Source organism: Dicentrarchus labrax, unplaced genomic scaffold (assembly GCF_905237075.1).
Source record: "Dicentrarchus labrax unplaced genomic scaffold, dlabrax2021, whole genome shotgun sequence".
Classification (NCBI taxonomy): domain Eukaryota; kingdom Metazoa; phylum Chordata; class Actinopteri; family Moronidae; genus Dicentrarchus; species Dicentrarchus labrax.
Window position 1 is genome coordinate 1,686,761 of NW_026136715.1, and position 23,466 is coordinate 1,710,226.

A 23,466-nucleotide genomic window follows, 5' to 3' on the forward strand; every position below is an offset into this window, starting at 1 on the left:
CAGTGAGCTCGTGTGTTATCTCTAGAGTTTGAATGTTGATTCTTTCCGTCTGCAGGTATCACATCTCTCTGGTGGAGCTGCTGGCAGCCTGTGCTGAGGGGAAGAACGTTTACACTGAGATCAAATGTACCTCGCTGCTGCCTCTGGAGGACGTAGTGAGAGTGGTGACACATGAGGACTGCATCACCGAGGTACTGACTGCGTGTGTGTCCTCACAATTAATTATTAAAGTCCAGTCCATGTCAAACAATGTACAAAAACTAAATTTCTTTGTATTTTTATACTTTTATACTTCAGCATGAACTAACTAATTTCAACCAATAATATCACGTCATTCACCCGTCAATCCTCAACTTAGGGAGGTGATTTATGGAGTTTCCAGATGGACTTGTTGCTAAAAGAACTGTAATGTTAAATGCCGTTAACTAGTTAGCTCGTAAAATTACCTACTGCAGCTTTAATCTAATGACTTTTCCTGTCGAAAATGGCCACAACTAAAGCTATAAACTGTCTCTCTGTCTGTCTTTGTCTCTGTCTGTATGTCTGTCCGTGTGTCTCCAGGTGAAGGTGGCCTATGTGAACTTTGTCAATCACTGCTACGTGGACACAGAGGTTGAGATGAAGGAAATCTACACGTCGAACCACATCTGGAAGCTGTTTGAAGACTTCACCGTGGACATGGCCAGGGTAACAGCTCTGACGGAGACGCAGTCATTATACACAGAGACAAAGACTGACTGAGAAACGCAGTAATCAGTTATTGATTGATCACTTTCACTCATTAAATGTGCTCACACACAGTTTTCATGTGTTTGTGTGATTTCTTTGTTGTTCGTCTGCAGGTTTGTAACAAACGAGAGAAGCGTCTCTCCGATCCCATCCTGGAGAAATACATCATCAACGTGGTCTTTGACACCATCCACGCCTTCTTCAGCTCCCCCTTCTCCGAGAACAGCACCTCTCTGCAGGTCAGGACCATGATGCACTCTGGCGGCGCCGCGTTTGTCTCACAGTGTGACTCAATGTTGGGCAAATGTTGGGGTTCGTAAGAGGGAAACACTAAGTCACAAGTTCTTAAATTAAAAATATTAATTATTTACAGCATGTTTTTATTTATTTATATGAATGTAGGAAATAATAATAATAGTATTTTTATAGCGCTTCTTTAAAAAACAAAAAATAGCAGCAATAAAAATAGATTAAAAACATAAAACATAGCAGTTTGTGCTGAAATAAAGTGAAATAAAGTAATAAATAATGGAAAATAAAATAAATATTACACTGGAAATATTGTGTAAAATTGTGGATTTAAAAGAGGAAACAGATAATAAATAACACTTTATAATGATTATAATGTATTTTAGAGAGGGTCTTTACTGCAGTCACCCACCAGTGGGAGATAGAGAGGGTTTGGCTGCACTTTTGGAGAGCTGTCATATCGTCCATCTTTCGGTGAAGGTGGAGCAGGAAGATCACCTGCAGGAGTTTTATTTATTTACCCATCAGGCCTTTCTGTTTCTGTCAGACTCATTACACCATCGTGACTCAGCTGCTTCAGTCGTCTGTCCGGCTGTTGGACTGTCCCTGGCTGCAGCAGCAGCACCGAGGACAGGTGGAGACCTGCATCAGGACGCTCGCCATGACAGGTCTCACACATACACACACACATACACAAACACAATGTCCTGAAAGTAACTGAGTACTGAGGTAGTTGTACTTTAAATCTTGTGCAACTTTCTACTTCTACTCCATTAATGAAAGTCCCTCCTCCAGTCAGAACTCAGTGTTTCTTCTTTTATACGCAGTAATTGGTAAAAGTAATTCAGTTACTTTCAGAAAAGTAACTAGTAACTAACGAATTAGTTATTTAGTAACTTACCACCACTGATTGTTATGTAGCAAATGAAACCTCCCAGAGATTGACACTGACGCATGTTTCTCTGTAGCTAAGAGTCGTTCGATCACTCTTCCTCTGGACCTGGAGTCTCAGATCAGCTCCATGTTGTCCACATCTGCTCTCAACTCTCTGTCCCGCTCCAACCCCAACTACAAGTCCTTGTCCCGCTCCTCCAGACCCATCGCTCCCAGCAACCCCTGGGACTACAAGAACATCATAGAGAAACTGCAGGTAGGCAATCAGTGTGAAAACAAGCTCAGGAACAAACACACAGGTTTAACATAAAACTGATAACAGTTGCTGGCACAGACCTGAATATGACAGATGAGACCATAAAATCTGTTTTTCGGGAGTGAATCTCACATGTGGCAGCTATAATTTTTAGTGAAATGTGCATGTTACAGGACATCATCAACACTCTGGAGGAGCGCCTAAAGCCGCTGGTGAACGCGGAGCTGTCGGTGCTGGTGGACGTCCTCCACCAACCGGAGCTCCTGTTCCTGGAGGGAACCGATGCCCGACAGCGCTGTGAGTCCGGAGGATTCATCTCCAAGTAGGTTCAAAATCTCCCGCGGTACTGACTCACTGACAGGGGGTGAAAATATATATGTGATATATGTGTGTGTGTTTGTGTTTAGGCTGATCCAGCACACCAAAGCTCTGATGTCTTCAGAGGAGAAGTTGTGTATCAAAGTCCTGAGGACTCTGCAGGAGATGCTGATCAGGACTCTGGACTTTGATGAAAAGGTCAGTTAAACAATAATAATAACTGACAGACAATAAAAAAATATCACCAGAGCAACTTTTACCTTTGAAACACATTTTTAACACATTTGAAATATTTCTGTTGCTGTTTAGTTCAGTGTTAGTTCAGGTTTTATAAGGTACCAAACAGCAAAATGTATTTTGACCACTTAAACAAATCAGTTCAAGTGTATATTTAGAATATTCTATATTCTGTATAATATAGAATAATTTACCTCACCATCAGACAGCCCTTTTCAACTGGAAACTGAAGTGTGTGTGTCGATCTTTAACCTCACCAACTCCAATGACAAAAACAATGATTTTACTCTGCAGAACATGGAAGGTGCTGGTTCACCGCTGCCTCGATCGCTTCATTTATTTGTGTTATTGTGTGAATTTGGTTGTTAGTTAGGATCTAAACAGACTTAGTTGCTGTGGATCGAGGCAGCAGACCAGCAACTCCTGTATTCTGTGAGGTAAAATTACTGTTTTTGTCAATGGAGTCTGGTGGCTTTGAAGAGAGTGTAGATCAATATAAACCCACCATAAAGAGCTGTCTGATGGCAAAGTAAAGCATCAAAAATATTACTTAACTACTGACTACTATTAGAATATACTACATATAGCTTACACATAAACTGATAAATATTTCCCACCACCCAATCTTACCTTTTATTAATTAAAGACATATTTTATATACAAACTTTGTGTATTATGACTTGCAGAGAAAAATCCACTTCAATGTTAAGCAAGATTGTGTCTAATATAAGCATTTGAAAAAACTTCATTTATTTTACTTTTCTTACATATAAAAGAAAAAGACACATATTTTCTGTCTCATTCTCTAAAGAGAAATAATAAAATATTAGCTTTAAAACGAGAGCTGACGGCGGGTTAAAGTGTCTTTGGTGTTGTTTCAGGGAATCGCGCTGCGGAAGGTTTTGCTGCAGAACTACTTGTTTCCAAACAAGAAGAACAACCCGAAGAATGACCTGGCTGAGCTCGGAGCTGCAGGTACGCTGCGTCACGCTAACTTTATTTTATTAATTCACAGTTTCAACCGACACATTCATGAGATGTTGTGAAGTGAAACAGCGACATCTGCTGTCAGACTGCGAAACAACAGCCAGACAGAGAGCGAGAGAGAGAGTGACAGGTGTCAGTCATCCCACTCATTGATTACCTGTCTGTCTGCTGAAGGGAAATTACATCACAGACAGGAAGAGAATGCACAGTAGGAAGGCTGTGTGTTTGGTAAAAGGTCTAAAGGTTTGATGAAATCTGGAGATGAAGATCAGCCGGTGAGGATCTGAAGGTTCTGACGAAATGCAGTTTAATCTCAGTTTTAACAGGTAGTCCGGATTTGTGGTGCAGGCCTCACATCAAATATATTCTTCAGATAAATAATGAGCTCTGATGGAAGAGTTTGACCCACAGTGAGCAGATAAATGAAAACTAACATTTATCTGTTTCTGTGTCTGTTGCAGTGTAAAATCAATAAGAGAAGACATTCATATTTATTAATGTATCAGAGCCTGTTAAGATTACACAGATTATGTGGGGTACCTGCTCATGTTGGTATAAAAGGGGATGAAGGAGCAGATAAAATGGCCAAAAGCGCAACAAATAAGAAGTTGCCAGCATTTTGGTCATATTCACAAATTTTTCACACAGACTATTATTATTGTTCTATAGATAACAGTGAATACATCAAAGAGCAGAACCCGTATTTTTATACACATTTTTTTACTCTAATAGTGAAAACACAGATTGCCTAAGTATCTCAGTGGCTGGGAAGCGTCTTAAATGACAGAAAATCTTGTTACGAGCTGTTCACACCACTTGCAGAGAACTCTTGGCAGTCACACGGGAACCCTGATTAAGTGAATTCCTTGTGTGTGTCAGGTGGGGAGCAGGAGCGGGACTGGGCAGCGGTGGCGGCGGTTCAGTGTCGTCTGGACCGAGAAGGAGGAACAAAGCTGTTCACCGATCTGGTGATGAGCACCAAGAACGACAAGATCTTCCAGGAGAGCATCCAGATGGCCATCTGTCTGCTGGAGGGAGGGAACACGGAGATACAGGTGAGTCCAGCAGACCAGCATCAGTTTGATCCGGTCTCTAGTCTGTGGATTATGACTACCCTAGAGCTCACAATGAAATGGTTACTATGGGGACGAAAATCCTCACATTTGACTCCGATTGGGCTCATTGAATCCACAATAGTCTCAGCTTTCCATTTCTGCCTGTGTATACCTATAAAACACTGTTTAGAACTCCTTCTACAAACTGATGATGGGCGACAACAAGTCAGAGAAGTTCTTCAAGGTTCTTCACGACCGGATGAAAGAAGCCCAGACAGACATTAAAGCTACGGTGTCGGTTAACGTCGGAGAGATGACGCACAAGGCCAACGAGAAGGAGCTGGAGACCGGTGAGATTAATGTTTCATTATTTCCGTCTCTTTTTAGATATTTGATGTTTTTTAAGTTTAGAGATCAGAGGTGAGAACTTCTGTTTCCCCCGTCTGTAAAGGCGGCTCTACAGCGCTAGTACTTCCTGGTACAGCAAGTCACCCGTTGTTGGTCCAGGGCCAGGCCATCGCCCCGGTGCCGGGTGCCGCAGCCCTGCCGGTCCAACCGGTAGCGGAGCAGAGAGAGGTGGAGACAGAGATGGGACCAGCTGTGACCATCATGAAGCCGATCCTGAGGTTCCTGCAGCTGCTGTGTGAGAACCACAACCACGACCTGCAGGTCAGTTCAACCGGCTGGTGATAACAAACCAGAATCTACAGGTGGCTTATCAAAGACTGGCTTTTGGACTTTTGTGTGTTTCCAGAACTTCCTACGCTGCCAGAACAATAAGACCAACTACAACCTGGTGTGTGAGACTCTGCAGTTCCTGGACATCATGTGTGGAAGCACCACGGGAGGACTGGGCCTGCTGGGCCTCTACATCAACGAATCCAACGTCCACCTGATCACTCAGACCCTGGAGACACTCACCGAGTACTGCCAGGGCCCCTGCCAGGAGAACCAGGTAGACTGAGAAGGCCAGGAGGGGGGCTCTGTCACTGAGTTAGGGGCCGTTCAGATAGAGCGTTTATCCGAGGCGCCTGTTGTTACTCGGCAACCAAAACCTGCAGGCTGCATGATGATGAAGTTGCGGTAATTAAGCAGGAAAACAACCCGTTTCCATTCAAAATGATGTATTTGTGCACAAAAGATGCAACATCTGAACGGCCTGTGGTACACGGAGGAGTGTAAACAGGTCACAATCACTGCGGTGGCGTCCTCCTACGATATATACGCGTGCTTGATTGCAAGCCGCCCTGAGAAATAACCGCAGTATTGGATTCGTGTATAGTAGACTCATCACTATTGTGTGTGTGTGTGTGTGTGTGTGTGTGTGTGTGTGTGTTGCAGACATGTATAGTGACCCATGAGTCCAACGGCATCGACATCATCACAGCCCTGATCCTGAATGACATCAGTCCTCTGTGCCGGTACCGGATGGAGATGGTGCTCCAGCTGAAGGTACGTCAGTTATCGTTATCTGCCCCAGTGTCAGACTAAAGGGGGCTAAAACGAACGTGTCCAAAAGCCAGAATTTCTCAAAGCAGACAGAGAAGTAGAAAGAATGTAAATTCAATTAAGCCTAATTAGCCTATTATTGTTGAATATTTTCACTTTCTTACTCAATGATTGTTATTTTTATTAGCTTCTGTCAGTGTGAACAGACTCAGTTCAGGGTTTTAGGACAGATATCGTATGTATTAACTCCAGTGGTTCCCAACCTAGAGGTCGGGACCCCCACTAGGGGTTGCCAAAGCGTCACATGGGGCTCATAAAAAAATAATATACACAGTAGAACTGTATCTCAGCAATTTGTTCATTTCTCTGGAGAAAACTAATTAAGATCTAAACTCTGAAGAACTGAACACAGAGCTTCAGCCTCTGATCAGCAGCCTCATCCTGTTGACCAAAGAGTTTATAGAACAATGAGGAGAAAACTGTGAATCTGTCAGAAAAGTAAGAATATTTAGTCTGTATGATTGTTCAAAAATACAATAAATACAGAATACAGACAGAATTGTATAAAAATATCAGGAAATCTCATCTCTGATCAAGGAAATAATCAAACTTCCTGCAGTTATTGAGTTCACTGTTTGGGTTCATTGTTCAGTTTATCATCTGTTATCTGCTGTTATTGTTATTATTGAAAATAAAATGAAATATACATAAAGTACAGTCAGTTTACTCAGTGATAGAAAAGGTTTGGACATAGTGTATTACTCTGTTACTTCAAAATAAAAGTCACGTAATTTACAGAATAAAGTCTCATTTTATTTTGGCTCGGGGTCACACCTGTCGACTGACTGCCGCTGTCTTCTCTCCGGTTGCCAGGACAATGCCTCCAAGCTGCTGCTGGCTCTGATGGAGAGTCGCCACGACAGCGAGAACGCAGAGAGGATCCTGTTCAACCTCCGACCACGAGAGCTGGTCAGAGTCTTCCCAGCAGAGTCTGTTAGAGTGCTTATTGATAACCTGAGTTCATGTATAACTGTGTGTCTGTGTGTCTGTGTGTGCGTGCGTGTGCAGGTGGAGGTGATAAAGAAGGCCTACCATCAGGACAGTGAGTGTGAGTTTGAGGAGGTGGAAGTGGAGGTTTCTCCCCGCGAGGTGGGACACAACATCTACATCCTGGCTCAACAGGTGAGTAAAGATGAGCTCCTCGCTGGCCGACAGGAGGTCTCACTGTGCTCTCAGTTTGTAGTTCTCTAAACAGGTTTGTCTGTTTGTTTGCAGCTGGCGAGACACAACAAGGTCCTGCAGAACCTCCTGAAACCCCAGAAGAACAGTAAAGAGGGAGAGGAGGGGATCTCCTCCATGGTAAACTCTACTCTAAGTACTGTTGGAGTACTACTGCAGTACTTCCTAACATTACTTTATACTGTTGGAGTACTACTGCAGTACTTTCTAACACTGTGTCTGTCCATCTGCAGTTGAACCTGAACAACCGTCCTCTGTCCCAGATGTTGAAGTCTTCAGCTCCAGCTGCTGTTGTGGAACAGGACCCTCTGGAGTACTACGACCAGCTGACCTCACAGATAGAGGTACTGCTAATACTGCTAATACCTCTTCAGTCCAACTTTATTGTCATATATAAGCATATAACTGTTAATGTTTTGTGCAGACTAATTACAGTCAGTGGATAACACTGATAACTGTAACATTAATACTAATAATTCAAATCAAATCAAGTTTATTTAAATATCTCGAGTTGACCAAAGTGCTGCGGAGATTAAAGTGACGGGAACAAAGGACAATGAAAGAAGCTATAAATATAAGGCAATATAAAATAAACTGAGTATAAGACCTGTTATAACCGTCTGCCTGCCTGTCTGCAGATCGTCCGTGAGGACCGCAGTATGGAGCAGATCGTGTTTCCCGTTCATCCGATCTGCGAGTTTCTGACCGAAGAGTCCAAGTTGAGAGTGTTCAACACCACGGAGCAGGACGAGCAGGGGTCAAAGGTCACGCACTTCTTCGAACAGACGTCCTTCCTGCACGGAGAGATGGAGTGGCAGAAGAAGCTGAGGAGTGAGTCGCTTCTTCGATTCCGATAATCAATAAATCAATTAGGACGTACAGTTATAGATTATAGACGACTGCTATTATTACTGCTGTTAATGTTTTAGTATTATTGAACTGTATATGGACCCCCCCCCATACATATGATGTATTATTATAGATTAAGATAACATTTTATTGATCCTCAAGGACAGGGTATGAAGTCATTAATGATAATTATTATCAATAACTATAACATGCGTCTGTGCATGTGTGTGCGTGTGTGTGTGTAGGTATGCCGGTGTTGTACTGGTTCTCCAGGAGGATGTCTCTGTGGGGAACCATCTCCTTCAACCTCGCCGTCTTCATCAACCTCATCATCGCCTTCTTCTACCCCTACAACTCCGGACAAGGTATTACTGATAGTACTGATAGTATTGATAGTACTGATAGAACACATTTTACAGGCCATTTCACATTAATTATGTCAGTGAAAGTACAAATATTTATGCAGTAAATGTTTGTTTGTTTTTACCTGAAAATGAAATAAAACAACAATAATAGTAATAATAATAAAATGTCAGTTTGATTAAATGATTGTAACATTGGCGTCCACAAACTTCCTTACAAAGAGGATTCAATGAACTGATACTGATCATATTATTGAACTGCATTCTGTCTGTTGGTGCCCAGAGTAACTTTTTCTTTCTCATCTCTTTTCCCTTCAACTCCTCTTCTCCTCTCTCTCCCCCTCCTCTATACTCTCTCCTCCCCCGCTCCCTCCCTCCCAGTAGGCGCGATTGACGACTCCCTGTTGCTGATGCTGTTCTGGATCCTGATCGGTCTTTCCGTGTTGGCCCTGCTCTCTCAGCGTTACGGCCTCCAGCCGCTCACCCTCGCTCTCATCCTCAGATCCATCTACCACCTCGGCATCGGCAACACGCTCATACTGCTGGGATCACTCAACGTACGTGGCACTAAGTTACCCATCAGCCACCTGGGCCGCAGGGCACTCTCACTCTGTGAACTGATAACAGAAATCTGTCTAACAAACTTTATTTAAAGTCAGACCTCCGTTTTATTTATTTTATGAGAGGATTCAAAGTGACTTTTAAAAGGTTTTCTTAATACCTTAAACTAAGGCTGCCAATATTACAATCATGAAAAAGTGAAATGTTAAAAAAAATCAATTTTAATATTTAATTTTAATTTTGGTGTTTGAAAATACAATTCAAAGGATTAAAACAAAGTGAAACAGAAGATTAAAATTAAACAGAAGAATAAAAATATTAAAGCTGCTGCAGCAATGAATTCCAGTAGGGGGCGCTGTGACTATGACTGAATATTAGCATGTAGTTTTCTGAGATGTGAAGTTTGGTGGAGATCGTACAGTGAAGTTATGACAACTTCCTTCCACAGTTTAAACTACAAAGCAACATGTTTATTTACAATTTCAGCCATTTTATATTCAAAAGAAAAAAATAAATTTCCCAGGATAAATGATAAGAACGGATTCATATTTATACAATATGATTTAATAATCCGCTGTTTGCTGTTGACCTGCAGCTGATCAACAAGGTGGTGTTTGTGGTGAGCTTCGTGGGGAACAACGGGACGTTCATTATGGGATACAAAGCCATGGTGATGGATGTGGAGTTCCTGTACCACCTGGCCTACGTCCTCACCTCCACGCTGGGATTGTTTGTCCATGAGCTCTTCTACAGCATCCTGGTAAACAACAACAACAACAACAACAACAACCAGAAATGCTGCCACAGTTCAAACTCACTGTCTGTCTGTCTGTCTGTCTGTGTGCAGCTGTTCGACCTGATCTACCGGGAGGAGACCCTGTTTAACGTGATAAAGAGCGTCACTCGGAACGGGCGCTCCATCCTGCTGACGGCACTGCTCGCTCTCATCCTCGTCTACCTCTTCTCCATCGTCGGCTTCCTCTGCCTGAAGGATGATTTCATCATGGAGGTTGACCCGCTGTTGCAGATTGCTGCAGGTAACGTCCTCAACACTCAACTGGGAGCATTTTATGTTTTCATCTGCACCAGGAAATAGTCAGCATCTTGAGTAGCTGGGGCCTCAACCTCCACTAGGGGTCGCCAAAGCTTCACAGGGAACTCATGATTCAAAGGTTTTCCTAAATGTACTATCCATCAATGCTTGGGCAAATGTCTGTCTGTCTGTCCGTCCGTCCGTCCATCCGTCCGTCCAACTGGTCGAGGCAGTTTTTCCTTGCCCTTGTCTCCAAGGTCTTGCTCATGGTGGTACTGTTGGGTCTCTGTAAATAATGTTATAAAGAGTTCGGTCTAGACCTGCTCTATTTGAAAAGTGTCCTGAGATAACTTCTGTTATGAATTGGCGCTATACAAATAAAATTTAATTGAATTGAAAAATGGTGTATATATCCAAATACTAGGACATCTGTAGATAAGTTTAGGTAAACATAACAATGTTATATTTTTGACATTATGTTGCGTGATTGAGGGCCGGAAATTGCCCTTAAGACCTCTGTTCTACTTACGACAGAAGTGTGTCAGTGTGTGTTTGTACTGGTGAGGTGTTACTGGTTGTACTGGTGAGTCTCTGACAGTAACACTGTGTGTGTTCTGTCCTTCAGGACCTCAGCAGAGTGAAGCCTCTCAGGATTTCATCAATTCGTGTTCTACAGATGGAGTCAGCTGCACGTCGGAGACCGACGCTGTCGCCGCCGTTGAGGAGGAAGGTGAGAGTTGGCGTGTGCATGTTCAACGCAGGACGACGTGATTCAGCTTTAATACACGTTCAACTTAAACGCTTCGTATTGTGTGTGTGTGTGTGTGTTTCAGAGGAGCCGAGCTCGGAGCGAGCATGCGACACTCTGCTGATGTGTATCGTCACTGTGTTGAACCACGGACTGAGGAACGGAGGAGGAGTCGGAGACGTTCTCCGCAAACCATCCAAGAACGTAAGCAACACTTTGTATCCATCCCCTTCATTAACTAATTATTATTAATGGTTACTGAGTTTTATAGATCAGTTTTAAAAAACTTTTGGGTTTTCAGATTGTATAAAGTTCTCTAGCTGCTGAGAAATAATAATAATCGTTAATAACTTCTTACTTAAGGGTTTTTGGTTAAATAAAGTCTCTGTGTATCTGTGTGTATCTGTTTGTGTGTAGGAGACGCTGTTTCCGGCCCGGGTGGTGTACGACCTGTTGTTCTACTTCATTGTCATCATCATCGTCCTAAACTTGATCTTTGGCGTCATCATTGACACATTCGCCGACCTGAGGAGTGAGAAACAGAAGAAAGAGGAGATACTGAAGACCACATGTTTTATCTGCGGTGAGTACAGACAACTACACAGCTGTCAGACCGACCACTGAGGGAACTGTGAGAGGCAGATTAGGAAAAACATTGATACACGTACGCACTGGGCATAAGGAAACTAAAAGAGACGGCTGCCCCTTAATAGTTGAATTCGATGTGAAGAGTTTTAGTCGACGCTCTGTCAGTCTGACAGTTGCAGAAAAACAAAAACATTAAACTGCGTTCAGGAGCTGCTCCTTATCACCAGGACCAAAGTATCAGAGGATTGTTGCAACACAGACCGTTTCTCTTGTAACACAGGCAACACACCGATGCATATGCTAACTGTACTAGCTGCTATTAGCTAGTCAGCGATCCTATTAGCTGTCTGTATCCGGACTGGGAGCTGGAAGGATGGGGGGAGTTGAATGAGCCACTGAACTGGAGCCGGGCGGATTTACTGCGGTTCTGAAAATAACTGAATAAAACACACAAAAACATTATATACAGAAATTCTGCAGACAAAACAGAAGTAAAACTAATGAAAACTAATACTATTACATCAACCATATGCCGACAATATTGTAATATTTATTTCAGCTTTAATATTTTGATCAGCCTTGTTATAATCACTAGTGTTTGTTTTAGTTATTTTAGAAAGTTTTATATAACTGCAGTGTGTCTTTATATTATTGTATCAGGGCGGCAACTAAACAGTAATTTTAGGTAGGGATGCACGATAATTTCTTGGGGACACTAATCTGACGACAGATTTTTAAAACATTTCCAGCAGAATATCTGACCTGCAGTGTTGCGTGTTGTTGCAGGTCTGGAGCGAGATAAGTTTGACAATAAGACGGTGTCATTCGAAGAGCACATCAAACTGGAGCACAACATCTGGAACTACCTGTACTTCATCGTTCTGGTGCGTGAGAAGAACAAGACGGACTACACCGGACCGGAGAGCTACGTCGCTCACATGATCAAAGTAAAAAAACGAAAATGACATCCACACACACAGAATAAAAAACGGGAAATACCAAAGAACACAGACTTAGCATGGAAACAACTTCTTCTGTTTCAGAACAACAACTTGGACTGGTTTCCACGGATGCAAGCAATGTCTCTGGTGGTAACCGACGGTGACGGGGAGCAGAACGAGATGAGGATGTTACAGGACAAACTGGCAGCGACAATGAAGGTTGTGACAACCCTGACGACTCAGCTGACTGAGCTCAAAGAGCAGGTATACACACACGCATTAAAGCTGCCAGGTTTTACTTATAAACAGTAAGACTCGATTATATTTGGGGTTTCAAATTAACACTCCTGAAAAGTTAATTCATCACCAGTAACTAGAGCAGTAGCACAGTAGCATGATATGATTAATTGAGCACAGTGTGAATTCAGGCAGGCCACAAAGTCAAGCTCAGCTACATCAGCTGATCGTAAACACACATCAGCTGATTCTCTTCTAGCCTCCAAGCAAAGCTGCTTTAGCTTGCCTACCTTTGCTGCTTACTCTGCAATCCGCCTCCACCGCAGTTCCTCCTTTTATGCTGTATCTGATTTAAACAATGTCATTTCTGTTGTCATTGATGCTTGCTATGTTATGTACCCTGGGGAACCTTTGCTGCTACTCTGGTCCCAGAACAGAGCCAATCCACCAAATTTAACATTCTGCATTTGGAAAAAAAGTTCTCTTTTGACAAACGTTTTGGTGCTGACTGAAATGCTTTCTAGTCACAACCTGGAAATGATTTGTACATCAATTACTCACCCTGTGTTGCCTTGAATTCCTGAAGATATTTCCCCCACTGCATGCCAAAGCCTCCACATTAATGTAGAATGAATCCAAAACATTCTAAGTGGGTCTTTCTCAGTGTGTACTAGTTTATCAGACCAATGACTGAAAGAATTTAGTACTGTAATCTTATGGTGCAGTCTCATTTATCTAGCTGCACTGCACTCAATTCTTCCAAAAAGCCCTACTAGTAGTACCCAGCTGTGGGTAAAGCAAAAAACGCAAGCATGCGTGTGTGTTGTGAAGGGTATCTACTAGCAGAACTGGAATATAATATTCATAGGTGTGTTTTTATTAGTGTCTAATTGTGTTTTCCATACCTTAGAATGAGCTGTTTTATCCACAGAGTCCGCCGCGTTGAACCACCATGTTTCTACATTAGCCGAGGAGGGACAAACGTAGTTTCTCCCTTGTGTTTAAAAAGGGTGGGTGAAGGGAAGGAGTTGCATCATGCAACTACACCGCTAATCCTACACACTGGTCCTTCAAAGGGATATAAGATTATTTTATGGTAATATAAAGAAAAATAACACAAAAATTAGTAACATTAAACAAAGGAAGTTGACTGACGATTATCAATTTCCTCTTCAATACGTTTGAGTTATTTGTGGGGAATAGTTATGATTTCTGTTAAATACAATCACAGTGAAGCCACAAAAAATAAATAGTAATAATTATAATACCTCTTTTTTTTTTTTTTTTACTATATTGGAATTGAAACTGGTACTCAATCAGAATCGATAAATCAAATAAAAACACAATTTCTAACAGTGTGCACTCACCGTACCTGCTGTGTTCATGCAGATGACTGAGCAGAGGAAGAGGAGGCAGAGGATGGGATTCGCTGACGTCCAGGCGGGAGCCAGCGCAGCGCTGCCGCCCAGCGCCGCCGGAGGGAACCACCAGATCTACAAACAATAAAGAACTGATTACTGTTCACTACAACATCTGTACACCACACAGTTGGACTGATGGACCGCCCCACACACGGTTCTCCTGCAGAAAAACACTAGAATATTAAACAGAAAGCTAATGTTTCTCACTGAAAACACAAGATTCTTTTTGTTTGCTTTTACTTTTTAATGTGTCTCTGATCCAGAGTCAGTAAGATCTCCACCATTACTGTATAATGTAAGACATGTTGATAGTATCTCAGCTAAGATTAGTTCATATTTTGATTAATTTAAATATATTGTGTGTGTGTGTGTACAACAGACACCTGAAAGTGACAAATATTCAATATTGTAGATAAAATGAACTCACTTTCTCACTGTTTGTGCGCCGTATTGGAGGTCTAGATGAGGCTGTTTTAAGTGATCGATCTGACTGATTTTGTGTTTAGCTAACTTTAGTTCAGTGTGCTAGCCAATGTTTTAGCACAGTGGTTCCCAACTTGGGGGTTAGGACTCCTATAGGGATCACCAAAGCTTAATGGGGGGTCGGAAAGCCTTGTTTTAAGGGGTGAGTGGTCATTGTTCTATTTGTGAATTATGATTCGGGAAAAATTCATCCAAATCACTTGTTTTAAATAAACTCCAAATAAAATAAGTCACTTAGTCAGGGGTCATCAGTTTACACAAGGGACAAGGTTGGGAACCAGTGTTTTAGCAGAAGCTAACAGCAGCAGCAGTTATTAGTGACATTTTCTGGTGGAACTTTGGTTCAGATTTAAAGTTCGGACCGAGTTAGTTCAGATTCTTCCCTCTACAAGTGTTGGGAGAGGACTCTGGCTTCAGACTATATCCAAACCCTTTAATATTAATACATTTTGGGCCATTTCTGCAGATCTCCAGGATGGAGCTTGAACTAAAATTTGGGAGATTTGTGATGCAGCTTTAAATCTTCCATAGAGTCCAGAAATTATGGTTTTACTTTGGATCAACCTGTAAGTCACGGTTACTCAGAGTTCCAACAACAGATTATTAATAAATCTTGCCTCAGGTTTTGTTCAACAAAATAATTTCCAAAACAGAAAATTAGTAGGGATGCGCAATACATCTCATAAATTATATTTTATTATTCCAATAATTAAATTTTAGCCGATTTTTTGTAGCAAAAATCTTCTGATACTTTGGTCCTGGTGACAAGACGAATATCCGATTAATAAAAAGTGAGTCAATTAAAACTCTCCATAAGTGGGGCAGCCCTAAAAATAATAATTTATTTTAAATTCTTATGCTAACCCTCAGGTGTGTATAAACTACAGGTTGTGAACTTTTTTTTTGTTTATTTAAAATACAAAAATGTGAAATTATTGTTGTTTACCTTATCGCATAAAAAAATATTGTGCATCCCTAAAAATGACAATTGAAACTTTAATAGGTGTAATTTCTGCTTTGGAACAAACCAACTGTTCTGGGTTTTGTGATTTTCTACACAAACTGAAAAACGTAAAATCTAGAAGTCAAAGACTTCCTGGTTGGAGGACTACAAGCTGTCAATCACTGTTCAGTGTCATAGTAAAAGGCTAAAATGTGCGCCTCTGTGTGTGCTTGTAGGCTCAGAGAATAACGAGACATCGACTCACTTTAGTTATTTTAAGAAACTGTAAATAGAGACTGACGTGTGTTTCTTTGTTGATGACAGGATGAAATATTTTGTGAATGTAAAGTGAGCTGAACCCAGCTGTGTTTTTTTTATTGTAAATCTAGGGAAACTGTAGTTTTTAATTGATATACATTATTATTATTATTATTAATAATAATAATGATAAGGTTTAATAGTGATTTATGTCAGAAGAGAGCAGCTGTTTGTTTCTAACACTGTAACTAGCTCAGTACAGACACTGGATTATAGTTGAACTGCTTTTAGTTTGTGAACAGAAATAACTTTTGTTTTTCAATGAGATGGGTACACAGAGTGAGGAAGAGGAGGATGGGGACGGTTTAATGAAGACCACACATCTTCAAAATCAATAAAATATTTACTATGGAGGAACAAAATGCATTTTTTTCTTACTTGTTAATGAATTTTAGAATGCGGTATGATCTGGTGGGGTTTTAATTAAATGCTCCTTTAAAGTTAAAAACATTAATACTACAGCCCTGGTCAGGACCACCACTAGGAGTCACAAGGCCTTCTTGATTTTAAGGGGTGTAAGAAAGCTTTTTTATAATTATACAGTAGACCTATAAATCAGGGTTTCATCGATTTCTGTAATGCAATGAGCCAGCTTGTGGTACTTTCCAATCTCACCTCACCATTCTGCAGTCGGGACATCAGAAAACAGTCCATCTGTTGGGAAAATCTGTCTTTATTCCTTTTTAATAAAAACAAAAAACAAAACATTAACCTGTAGGTTTCGCTTTCTGCTGCATCCACATGGATTCAGGCAGATGTCTACTTCAGCAGTTCATAGCATTATAGCATTGTATCTTAACATTGTTTTTACTGTTTTATTACATAAGCTGGGTCGGCAATACGATGTCAAATGGATGCCTGCATCTTAATAACTTTACATTTATTACATCATCGTTTCTATTTATGTGCGATTCACCAAAACATTAATTCAAAGAAACTACATTTATTTTGTTGTTTGCTGTTTGTTGTTGTCATTTTTATTCACTAACGTCTGTCAGATAAATCTGTCTGCATGAACAATTTCAACAATGTGTTTGTTTTCAATGGATGGACACACAGAGACACACACACACAGAGCGAAGTTACTGTTGGTCTATGAATAGAGTTTATTGTTCTGAGCTCGTCCTGCAGTCTGTGTGTGTGAGCTAATGTCTGACCTATGGATTCACTGCTTCCCACCATGTTTCTATTAGAACAGGTGATCTCATGGTCTGTGCTACCTATATGCTTGTTTTAATATATGTGTGTGTGTGTGTGTGTGTGTGTGTGAGTGAGAGAGAGAGAGAGAGAGAGAGAGAGAGAGAGCGCTTCCAGTAGGATTTCGGAGCTTTGCTGTGGAGCCTCAGAGGAATGCAGCTCCAGCTGTTCACTGTCACAGGCTGCAGCAGCTGCTCACAAACACAAAGCTTTTTATCAAAGAGTGACCCAACAAGGTAGTTTAATATGTTCAGACTCTGTTATCAGCTGGGATCTTTTAACTATAGCAGCAGAGATATGAAAGGACAGAACAACACATAACATTCATAACACTCACTGTCCAAGCACAGTAGGAGGAAACGCCAACCATACCTGTACCTTTAATACCTTATTTTACTTTTAACTTATTCAGTAACTCTTTGCACTATTATTATTATTATTATTATTATTATTATTATAACAGTTATTAACATATAGTCTATCTTCAGATGACATTCTCCCCCAAGTGAATCACAATGACACCAACAGGGAACTGCGACGCTAAAAGGGACCAGTCATGCCGTTGCGTATTTAATCATTTCTGGCCACTAGGGGGCAGAACAACTGCACAACACACCGACAGACACACAAGCTCAGGGTTCCCCCTTTTATATAATGTACCGCTACAGCTAGAATTTACTTTAACAGTAAACATTTTTCAGGATATTTGGTCGCTTTAATCCATTTGCAGGCGTTTTGATTGGAAAACTGAAGTCTCTAAAATTAACAAGTTCAGCTACTCAGAAACTGTTTCCTGGTTTCTCAGATTTGAGCCACATTAAGTTATTTTCTCTCTGCAGATCAAACACATCGGTAAGGCAGCAGAAAGGAAATGGGTTCAATTTCATTTCCTTTGTACAATTTGAGAATGTAAGAATGACTTTAAGTCTACAACATTATTATATTGTCAAAGCCACAGAGAGCCACTGGAGGGGAACTGGTTAATACTACAGGTCTCAGAATACAGGAAGTAATCAACAACCGTGACCTGATTTTATGCTGAAGGTAACTTTGGTTACCTGGCTGAGAGGCTGGAGGTGTGCAGCTCTTCCTCAATCAGCTCACTGTGGCTCTGTCCTGTCCCATCACTCCATCACATATATACAGCTGTTCTGCTGGCAAAAACATTCAGAAACTGACCATTATCTTGTTACAATAGCAGCCGGTGCCACTTTTAAACTTCCTGTGACTAGCTTACTTCAAAATAAAAGTCACCTCGAAGGAAGTGATGGTTCTGGTTCTGTGGATTGTAGGTCACTGAGCACCAGAGGGATTCATTAAAGATTAAAGAGAGGATAAATAAAGCACCGGCTAACTGATACTGGTGTGTGTGTGTGTGTGTGTGTGTGTGTGTGTGTGTGTGTGTGTGTGTGTGTGTGTGTGTGTGTGTGTGTGGCATAAGTGTCAATCTGACTGACAGCGGAGGGATTAGAGGGACCAGCTCGGGGTTCCCTTGGCGTCTCTCTGTTGTCCAACTAAAATAAGTTTATAGCATCGGCCCATTGTTCTGACTCTCTCTCTGTGTGTGTGTGTGTGAGTGAGAGAGAGAGAGAGAGAGAGAGAGAGAGAGAGAGAGAGAGAGAGGGGTGTGTGTGTGTGTATGTATGTGTGTGTGTGTGAGAGAGAGTGAGCTGTGGTTGGTGTGTGTGACAGGTGTTTGTGGGGCTGTAGGGGGTTTATACTGTATTATACCGGGATTAACACTGTGCACAAATGGTGTGTGTGAATGTTTGTGTGATTAAAAGGTTAAGGTACGCTGCACATATTATTTATATCAACATTAATTATCAATATCTTAGTATCAATTATTTTTATTCTCTTCTGCAGCTTTTACACTGAAAGGCACTCTGTGTTTGGCAGCTTTGGCGTTACGTTAGCTTCCAACAAGGGCTTTTTTTTTTTTTTTACTCCTAATCAGAAATACTGTATTGATCCTCGGGGGGACAGATGTTCAAGTTGCTAAAAAAAGAAATAAGAAGAATGTTAAATGTGCATTATATTACAATATATAACAACAATATATATAGAAAATAGAAAATAAGACAAGTTGCGCTTTCCCTACTCTCGCCGCTCTTGCCCTGGCGTTGACTTTTGACCTTTCACGAGAGTGGAGACGCTGTTAGCAGCAAAGCTTCAGTCAGCAGATTCACAACTTTAGAATCAGACCATCGACCGGTTCGTGGTTCATTTAGATCGATCAGAGTACCGATGTAGTCGCGTCTATAACGTTAAAACTGATCCCCGACTCGTATCGGTGAATCTTTACAGCCTTAATTTTAACAGATCTATGACTTTAAGGCTCCAGACACTGCACGTCAGCCCATATTAACATGAGATAGACACTGTACCATCTGTTTCCACAACTGCAAGATTAAAAATGTAATTTTACTGCTCACGATGTGAAGTAACCTTCCAGGAATCAGTGCTGTTTGATTGGCCGTTGGCACCAACACAGCAGTCTCCCTGAAATAAGAGCATAAGCATCGTATCAGACGCAGTGAGCGATGTGTTCACTGTCACTGTGAGGACGGTCTGGTCAGATGGATCCATTAGTTTCTTTTCCAGGGAGTAAATTGTTCCTGTTGACAGCTGCTGAGTGTTTGCTGACGTTACAGACTGACAGACTGACAGACTGCTGCTCCGTCCTGAATGTCCACAGATCCACATTAACGTGATTAAAGGATCCTCACTAGTATTACTGAAAATACCAACTATTATTTATTATTTACTGTCCACTAGTCTCAGCTGTTAGTCAATATTAAGGCAGCCTGATTATGGCAAAGAATGTGGTCAATACTGAAGGACCCAGAATACTGGAAGCATTCAGACAATAATCGGCTATTTTCCATCATCCTGAGGTCTGATTTTAAGCAGCAGGAGTCTGTGACCAGCGACAAAAAACATTCAGAAACTGAACATTATCTCTTTATGATAGCGACCAGTGTCACTTTGCTTCGTTGGTTAAATGTTTTTAATGTGAAGCTGCAGCAGTAGATCTGAGACCATCATTATCTTTACAGTCTGTCCTGTGTTCAGCTTTGTGACGGTGAATTTAGATTATCTAAGAGCCTTTTTAAACAGTTTATTTAGACTAAGAACTAGGAGAATTTTCTCAGCGTATAAAAGGAATACTTCATCCTTCAAAAGCAACTAAAGCTGACAGATAAATGTACTGGAGTAAAAGTATAAAGCTGAATATAATAAAGGTATTGGTGCACACTGGTGCATGAGTCAGTGGTTCTGAGAGTGTGAACTGGAGGTCTACAAGGTATTTTTATGGCTGTGTGACTCAGGATTTTACTCTGGATTAGAGAGAATCAACAGGAGGGACAACTGGAGAGAGAAAGGGGGAGAGAGAGGTGAAGAAAGGTCAAAGGGGAGAGCGATAGAGAGGAGGAGGAAAATTAAATTAGTCAGCGGATATCTTGTTCATTTCCCAGAGAAAGTCAGATCTCTCTGGGAAATGAACAATCTGTCCTCCAATCGTTTATTTTTCCTCCTGCCAGAGAGCGAAACAGCTGATGGACGGAGGGACGGAGGGACGGAGGGGACAGCTGGTAGGGATGGAGGGAGGATGGATGGAGGGCTTACAGAGAAATGTGCAGCAGTATCAGCAGTAAGTCTGTGAGTAAACCTTTATTTATAAAACGCCTCTAAACACAGAGGGGTCAGCCAGCAGCAACAGACTCTCAACAGCAGGAAAAAGGAGGAAAAGTTTGAATCGCATCAACAAACTGAAACAATACTGTGTACAAATCTCACTAAAATAAGCATAAGGAGGTGTTGGTTCATTTGTTTCTGTGAATCAGTGTGTCCGAATTATAACTCCTATTCTGATAAATACCCCCATATTATAATAACACAACTGAAACTAATAAAAACTAAACTAAAACTAAACATTTTTAATAAAAACAAAAAGTGAAAAAAGAAAACGCACTCATACTGCACCATTAGCTAACTAGTTACATCTAAAAGCTGATGAATATTATAGCTAACTATCGATCTAATGTCCATCAACTGTTAGTCAGATAACATTACGAACAGGGTTGGTAGGAATTATTTATTTATGATTACTATTTAATTACTTTTACTTTAAAGATGACTTTATTTATTCTGTTGCTCATTTACTTAAAAAGAACATCAAGTGAAGTTTATTCATTTATTTATTTTCATAATTATCTTAACAAGCCGTAAACATTTTTCCAAATGAAAAGTTTGGATTAATCTGCAAGTATTTTACTTTATGAATCTCTTGGATGTTTTGTTGGTGGTGATGTATGTTGTATGTGTTTTTTATGACTGACTGTTTTGTTTGTTCTTTTTTAGTTTTTGTGAATTAAATAAAAAAAACATTTTGTTAACTAGATGTGACTATATATACACATACATACATATATTTTCAAAATGTGTTTTCAACCTAGATTAGCCTAGCACGTAGCATATCTGAGTACAGGAAAGCAGGAAGTTGACCGAGGCAAAAAGGGGCGGGGCTTTTGAAGGGTCAATTGTGATTTGGGGGAGGAGTTACAGGCAAGTTTATCTGCTGTTACAAATTAACTTGGACCCAATCTGAACCACATGGTCAGTGGGCTTCAACAGTAACGCCAAAATGCAGGTCCACTGCGAGCTCTGCTGGGATAATGGATGCTCAATAATTCACTAACATAAAGAGACATTTTAAGGACGTGTAAGTTATTACAAGTGTCTTAAAATTGCTCCAGGATTTGCAGCTACGGCAGTAACACGAGCCGAAACCTTTCTGCCGTGGCAGCTGATCGCAGTGCAGAAGTGAGTTTTCATGAGATATGAGGTTTAAAGAGGCTGCAGGTCGGAGGTGAAGGCAGATTTGTTCTGTCTGAGTCAACTTTCCCTGAGGGTTGAAGAGTAAAAATAGCGTCCTGCTGCATCTGAACGCCTCCCGTTTAATCCCACAGCAGATCTATTATTTCACTGTAACTGTACGCAGAGAAATCAAATATCACAACAGACCGCTGTTCAAATCCTAAAGCTGCTCTCTGTGTGCGATAATGAAACAGTGTGTGTGTCAATGCCTCGTTTAGAACTGTCATTCACTAATGGGGGATTACACTGACAGAAAGGGAGGATGATGGGAGATTAAGATGGAGCCTGTGTTTGGTCTGTTACAGCGTTGGTTTTATTTTAGTAGTTTTATCCATAAATTAATAACACTGCACTCACCACATTAATATCTGAGATCTGATGGGTGAAGAAACACAATCAATCAGAAAGTGTTGTTTCCAAGGCAAAGAGTTAATATATATTAGTCCCGACGTCGCCTGTAGAAAACACTGCATCGACTACAGCGAACGGCCAACTAGCAAATAATAGTTAATAAATGAATAATTTGAAGGTATTCCAACGTGTCTGAATACGGGCCGGTATCACAGTTCCCTGACGGTGTGCACAACATCAGCTGAAACCATCCTTTGTGCCCTACAGAAATATATATTTTTACTAGGATTTCTACAATTAGCTGAAATATTATCTAAACTGAAATAGGACCAAGTGCAATATGCAAATCTCAGAAGCTAAAATTTGTTTGATTATGAAAAGTAAAATGTTATATGAGGGGGGGTGGGGGGGATTCCGACACTAACCGTGAATCATATCTGTCAACAATAATCACAATATGTTTTAACAGCCCTAAATTTTAGTAGTCATTGTAACCTGCACATGTGTGAATGCTGCACAAATGAAATATTTATATAATACATTTCATACAATTTGGTGCTTCACAGATGATTGACAAGATGATAAAAAGTAAATAAATTAGATTTAAAAATAAAATATGATGATAAAAATTATGACAAAATACAATAGAAATTAAATAATGAAAGTATTTACTGAAAGTTATACTAAAGACTAAATTAAATAAATTAAGAAAGCAGGAAGAAATAAATAAAAACAATAAGAAGGATAATATATATATATATATATATATAATACATTTTTCTATGTTATTATATTATGAACAGTAGCTAAGGGGGGCGAGTACAATGAAGTCATAAGTGATAGAAATGATGAACAGAACTAAAAGTGGAATTATTATTTGACTGGAAGAGCAGAGAGAGGAAGATAGTTGGAGGTCTGATGTCCATACATAGTCTGGATGGATGGACAGAAACAGGGTGAAAGGATAGAGAGCAGTATCCATAGATAGCCCTCACATACAGTAGGTGAGAGGGAAAGAAAATAGGGATGAGGAGGGAGCAGATGTGGGCTTTAGTCCCGCTTCATGTTGGTATTCCATCCCGACCACAGCAGGCCTTTTATGACCGTCCAACGGGACCAGTGCGACCAGTCAGTGGCAGC

At 40.8% G+C, this 23,466-nt stretch overlaps 1 protein-coding gene across 3 annotated transcripts in view; it reads left to right on the forward strand.

The window, feature by feature from the left end:
- The window catches only part of itpr3 (inositol 1,4,5-trisphosphate receptor, type 3), a 101,422-nt gene extending 84,496 nt beyond the window's left edge, over positions 1–16,926 (forward strand). For 2 of the 3 annotated variants that reach the window (XM_051426547.1, XM_051426549.1), the window contains 28 exons: positions 56–191; positions 562–687; positions 843–968; positions 1,526–1,646; positions 1,947–2,128; positions 2,302–2,450; positions 2,536–2,644; positions 3,565–3,658; positions 4,550–4,725; positions 4,916–5,075; positions 5,177–5,394; positions 5,480–5,680; positions 6,067–6,177; positions 7,048–7,143; positions 7,243–7,356; positions 7,450–7,533; positions 7,647–7,757; positions 8,052–8,244; positions 8,508–8,627; positions 9,006–9,181; positions 9,781–9,945; positions 10,033–10,222; positions 10,844–10,948; positions 11,052–11,170; positions 11,384–11,549; positions 12,341–12,501; positions 12,598–12,759; positions 14,122–16,926. In XM_051426547.1, coding sequence (XP_051282507.1) covers positions 56–191; positions 562–687; positions 843–968; positions 1,526–1,646; positions 1,947–2,128; positions 2,302–2,450; positions 2,536–2,644; positions 3,565–3,658; positions 4,550–4,725; positions 4,916–5,075; positions 5,177–5,394; positions 5,480–5,680; positions 6,067–6,177; positions 7,048–7,143; positions 7,243–7,356; positions 7,450–7,533; positions 7,647–7,757; positions 8,052–8,244; positions 8,508–8,627; positions 9,006–9,181; positions 9,781–9,945; positions 10,033–10,222; positions 10,844–10,948; positions 11,052–11,170; positions 11,384–11,549; positions 12,341–12,501; positions 12,598–12,759; positions 14,122–14,238 — 3,988 coding nt within the window. In that variant the 3' untranslated portion in view covers positions 14,239–16,926. The remainder of the gene's footprint in view (positions 1–55; positions 192–561; positions 688–842; positions 969–1,525; positions 1,647–1,946; positions 2,129–2,301; positions 2,451–2,535; positions 2,645–3,564; positions 3,659–4,549; positions 4,726–4,915; positions 5,076–5,176; positions 5,395–5,479; positions 5,681–6,066; positions 6,178–7,047; positions 7,144–7,242; positions 7,357–7,449; positions 7,534–7,646; positions 7,758–8,051; positions 8,245–8,507; positions 8,628–9,005; positions 9,182–9,780; positions 9,946–10,032; positions 10,223–10,843; positions 10,949–11,051; positions 11,171–11,383; positions 11,550–12,340; positions 12,502–12,597; positions 12,760–14,121) is intronic. The other variant, XM_051426548.1, reaches the window with a different exon arrangement.
- Positions 16,927–23,466: the final 6,540 nt, after the last annotated feature.